We start from the raw sequence: 4,885 nt of genomic DNA, 5'->3' as shown, positions 1-4,885 counted from the left end.
GTGAGAAAATCTGCTATTTTTGAGAACCAATGTTCTAAACCAGGGGTCTTCAATGTTTTCAGGCCAAGGACCCCTTAGTTGAGAGAGAGATGAAGCAGGGACCCCCACAACCATCTCATAGATTCCATATAGTTTCATTGTTTGACAGCACAATCATCCGTGTATTTTGGATTCATGTCAATCTGTGTAGATATTTAACCACTTGAACCGTCAATAGTTAATAAACTTGACCTTTCACTCGGTACTCTTTTCCCCTCTACAATAAACCCATTTGCCTAAGATAGCCGAGCTTATAGATCTGCTATTTAGTTCTCAGGGGGAAAAAAGGTTCTATCACACAAAATTTGGAAGAACCCCTGTAGTAACTCTGAGGACCCCCGGACCGGTCCCAGACCCCCCTGTTGAAGACCAATGTTTTAAATCACAAGAGATTTCTAACAAAAAAATATATAGCTCAAATCTAAAATTACACAGATGCTTTCCTGGTTTTAATGGGTTAAACCTGGTCTTCCTATTTTATCCATGTCATTATAGGCAAAAGTAACAGATATCATAATTACAGACCTAGAAGCTCACAATCTATTTTCACCATGCAACAGTTGTTGTATGATGAAATATAAAATAGAGCTCAATTGCTCAATGGAATTGTTTAGCTGTGATGTCTCTCAAGGCATTTCAGATGAATCACTTGACAAGTAGCCTACATTTGGGAGTGGGAGAAATATAAAAATATAATCTTACCCGGTGTAAAATAGGGTGGAGGAGATGGAAGTTGGTTTAGTTTTGTTACTGAGTCCATGTTGGTCGCACGCCTTTGAAACATGCAACCATTAAAGGTGTATGAATGTACTTTAAGGTCTGTTAGCAGCAGGCAGCTACTTTGTAGACCTACCAGGTGTGATAGAGTAGCTGATTGATTCAAGTCTCTTCTGATTGGTTAAATAAATAACTATTACCTGTGGAAATAAGCAGGCAGGCCTCAATGCAAATGTATTTTCAGGATTCAAATTCTTCTCTTTGCTGGAATGACATCTGATGACCTGTACACATTATGTCCACGTTTGAAGACTTTATGTAAGCTGGTTATATGCAGTACAGTCTGGAACAGTTGGGACTCCACACAACATCAGGTGGTACCAGGTAGCCATGACTATCAACAACAACAGGAAAAAAGAAACATAGCCCCCTAAAATACAAAACAATACAAAAAGAATGACTTGCTAGGCTCACCAATGAAACAAAATATATTAAAAACTAGAAGAAATAAAGAAAATAACTAAACAAGAAGAGAACTATCGGCTCTTTAGACTGTGTAAAGTGTCTTGAGATAACCTGTTATGATTTGACACTCTAATAAAATTGAATTGAATTGAACCATATGGACATCATGTGGTCTTTTATATATATATATTATTTTATTTGTTTTTTCCATTTTAAAATGCAAGACATACATGATCACAAACAAGACAAAAACAAAACAAAATAATCAATTATATGTATTTGGCCGCCGACCCCCATCTCAAAATATGTTGTTCCAGGGACTCCCAAAAGCAAAGATTTTTGTTAAAAATGTTTGCTTTAAAACATATATGTGTATATTCAAATATTTGCACACATTTTCATGATTCTTTTTCAAAAATAACAGTTCTACAAACTCATAGCGCTCAAAGTGAAGCGTTATGAGCTTGGTCATTTGATAATTATGTTCACAGCGCGTTGCAAGCATTTAGATATGCCATTTTCACAACTCTTTCTACGGTAATATTAACTTTTGAATGTTTTTATAATTTGACTACTATTGTCTCTGTAGAAATTTGCAGTCACCCTGTACGTATACTGTATGCATGTTGGTTTGTTTACTGTTGAGTGAGTTCATGTTTTTAACCAAATCATCTGGGGACCTCCCAAAATCTTTTGGGGACCCCCCTGTGTGTCCCGACCCACATGTTAAGATTAAGAATCACTGTGTTAGCACAACAATATCAAATAAGGCTTTTCAAGTATTATTTTATTTTGACACTTGTTTTGGCAATGTAAATGTATGTTTTCTCATGCCAATGAAGCTCCTTTGAATTTAACTGAATTGACAAAATCATGTTTCCTACAACTTTCCTTTTAAGCTCTGCAGTTGTTGTAGAACAGCTCCCCTACTGGCTGGTTGGTGAACTGCTGGAAGAACTCCCCCAGCTCACCCAGAGAGAGCTTCTCCACCCAGTTCTGCTCTGTGTTCCGGGCCGTGGCGCCGCCGCTCTGCACGGGCCGCCCGTTGTTGTCCACACAGCAGTAGGCATTCCACAGGTAATCGGGGATGTTGACTCGCTTTATGTTGTTCTTGACGATCCAGTTGTCCCCGGACGGAATGGCCCCCACCAGAACGTATGCCTCGGAGCACTGGGCCCGGAACAGCTCTGTGAGCTGCGACTCGTGGATCCTCCAGGCGTTCTGGTTCATCTTGGGGTTCTGGGGAACTACGTTGGTCAGGGTGAAGGTGGCATTACGGCCAGGGACTGGACAGGAGGAGAGGGAGAGGTAGAAGGGGAGACATGATGGACGCAGGGGCGTCACAAGGGGTAGGAAAGTGGGATTGAGTTACTGGGGCCCAAGGTGGAGGGGCCCTAATAACTTTATCTATTGAAAAATAGCAGATATACAAGCTCACAGCGCGGCACCGAGTGCCGCGCTGCGAGCTTGTAGATCTGCTATTTTTGAAAAGTTGTGAAAATGTGTGAAAGTCTTTGAATATATGTATTTTTTAAGCGAATATTTCTAACTCAAATTTTGCTTCTGGGGGTCCCTGGAACTAAATATTTTGAGATCGGCATCCGTGGCCAAATACATATCATCTTGGGGGTCCTTGACATAGGTTTCTTGTACACATTTGCACAATTTTTCAAAAATAGCAGATCTACAAGCTCACAGCATATCTGCTATTTTTCAATAGTTAAAGCACAGGGGCCCCGCAGTGAATCCTTGTACCCAGGGCCCAGAATGACAGAGCAGTGTGACAGAGCAGTTTAGATTAGATTTGATCCCTGGATTGAAATTCCAGTGTTAAAGTAGCCAAAGAAACTAGGCAATACAAAGTTGAATAAAAAAGCAAGGTTCCAAGAAAGAAGGACTTGGTTTTCACAAGTGACACTGACAGGACGATGCATACAGATCTAATTTGTTTGGTTTCAAATGGCTCATTGGCTTCATGGACTCCAGCAGGTAAATGTGGGTGAGTGTGTAAGGAAGAGAGTGAGAAATATTTCTAAATCCAACTACCGGCATGGTGTCCATTGGGATTGAGGTGTCCGCGATCAAAGCCAGAGTGTGTGTAGTCCTCATTGAGAGCCTGTCTCTCCCCTAGGTAGACATCAGGGTGGTCTTTCCCCAGCCAGTAGCCATCCTTCATTTCTGCCTGCCAGGATGGGTTCACCAGCTACAGGGAAGATGAGCAACATACAGTATCAACACACCTCACACAATCCATGGCCCATTCTCTGCACCCTGGCCTGCATAGAAGGCATGCAGAAGAAATATACACATAGAAATACAACAACAGATTCATGCAGTAGGAATTCAATTGCCCAGTTATTGTTTGGTCTTTTGATAATGGAATAACATTTTAGATCACACTTTACATATCTTTGCTGTCTGGCAGAACCCGAGCTCCACATTTATATATTCTTTCCATAAATGAATGCCCTACTTTGTTATTCGCGAGCTTGTAGATCTGCTATTTTCTAACTTCAATGAATTCATTGGAACACAGGTTATTTTATTTTTTTCCCATTTCCTGCAAAGTATCAGTTTTGGACATAAAAGGTTCCCAACCGGCAAAAACGATAGTAGGCCTTGTATACCACACTGTACACACACACACACACACACACACACACACACACACACACACACACACACACACACACACACACACACACACACACACACATGGAATTTCATTCAGAAGACTATGACTAAGACAAAATAAAAAATGTGACGTCAAAACACTGACTGGTGTTACTGTGCTGTACCAACCTGAGGCTCCACAAACCATCGTTTCTCCCTGCCCCCGCCATTGCTGGGCTGGAAGCGGTATGCAGAGTAGACAGCGATGCGGTGCTTGGTGTCGTACAGAGTAGCAAAGTGATACCTGGTGGTTGAGAGAGGGGCATGTTAGAGTGGTTACTCCAAGGGGTATACCACTCATTTTCAACATTCAACCATGTAGTTTATTTATATACCTTATAGCTGTTGTGTGGAAATATAAAGTAGGTCCTTCTCTTCTGTGTTGCCTAGATCAGTGACATACGGAAGGTGTACTCTTTGACCTGCACTCTAGGCTGCCTCATTCACTAGAATGGGAATCTCACTTCCTGCTGAAACAGTACGACTTGAATATAAGTAATAGTTGTTGGAGAGCATTTTCAGCCAATTGATTTCTATTATCAACAAGTACTACCTCTTGTGAAACATGGCATATAACCACATACCATTACAAGTCAGCCAAAGAGTACAGCTTCCGTATGTCACTGTGATACAAACAAACAATCAATTCTCCAGTTCTAGGCAACACAGAAGGGGAGGTCCTTTTTCAAATTTCCACACAACAGCTCTCAGGTATATAAACTACATAGTTGAATGTTGAAAATGAGTTGTATCCCCTTTAAGTGGTTATGGGAAGCACTGTTCAAGCATTGCCATGTGCACACCACCAAATCCTCAATGTTAACCCGAAGCCTGAAAGAACAATGAGTTCAATTTGGATCAATTTGGGCCATTACACTCTTAGTTTTAAAGCTGCACTGACAGCACCGTGTAACTTTCTTGTCCTGCCTGAGATTCAAATCCAGGTGCTCCATGCAAGTGCTGAAATGTTAACCACAGAGCTAATAGAGCA

At 41.1% G+C, this 4,885-nt stretch overlaps 1 protein-coding gene across 1 annotated transcript in view; it reads right to left on the bottom strand.

The window, feature by feature from the left end:
• Positions 1 to 1,510: 1,510 nt before the first annotated feature.
• LOC308289530 (endonuclease domain-containing 1 protein) overlaps positions 1,511 to 4,885 on the bottom strand; it is a 6,931-nt gene continuing 3,556 nt past the window's right edge. Inside the window, exons 4-6 of the mRNA XM_080731235.1 lie at positions 4,024 to 4,138; positions 3,268 to 3,424; positions 1,511 to 2,507 (exon numbers count right to left, since the gene is read on the bottom strand). Coding sequence (XP_080587361.1) covers positions 2,116 to 2,507; positions 3,268 to 3,424; positions 4,024 to 4,138 — 664 coding nt within the window. The 3' untranslated portion in view covers positions 1,511 to 2,115. The remainder of the gene's footprint in view (positions 2,508 to 3,267; positions 3,425 to 4,023; positions 4,139 to 4,885) is intronic.

The sequence above is a fragment of the Nannobrachium achirus genome, assembly GCF_963921795.1.
Source record: "Nannobrachium achirus genome assembly, chromosome: 8".
NCBI classification, from domain to species: Eukaryota; Metazoa; Chordata; class Actinopteri; order Myctophiformes; family Myctophidae; genus Nannobrachium; species Nannobrachium achirus.
This window is presented reverse-complemented; position numbering and strand designations above follow the sequence as displayed.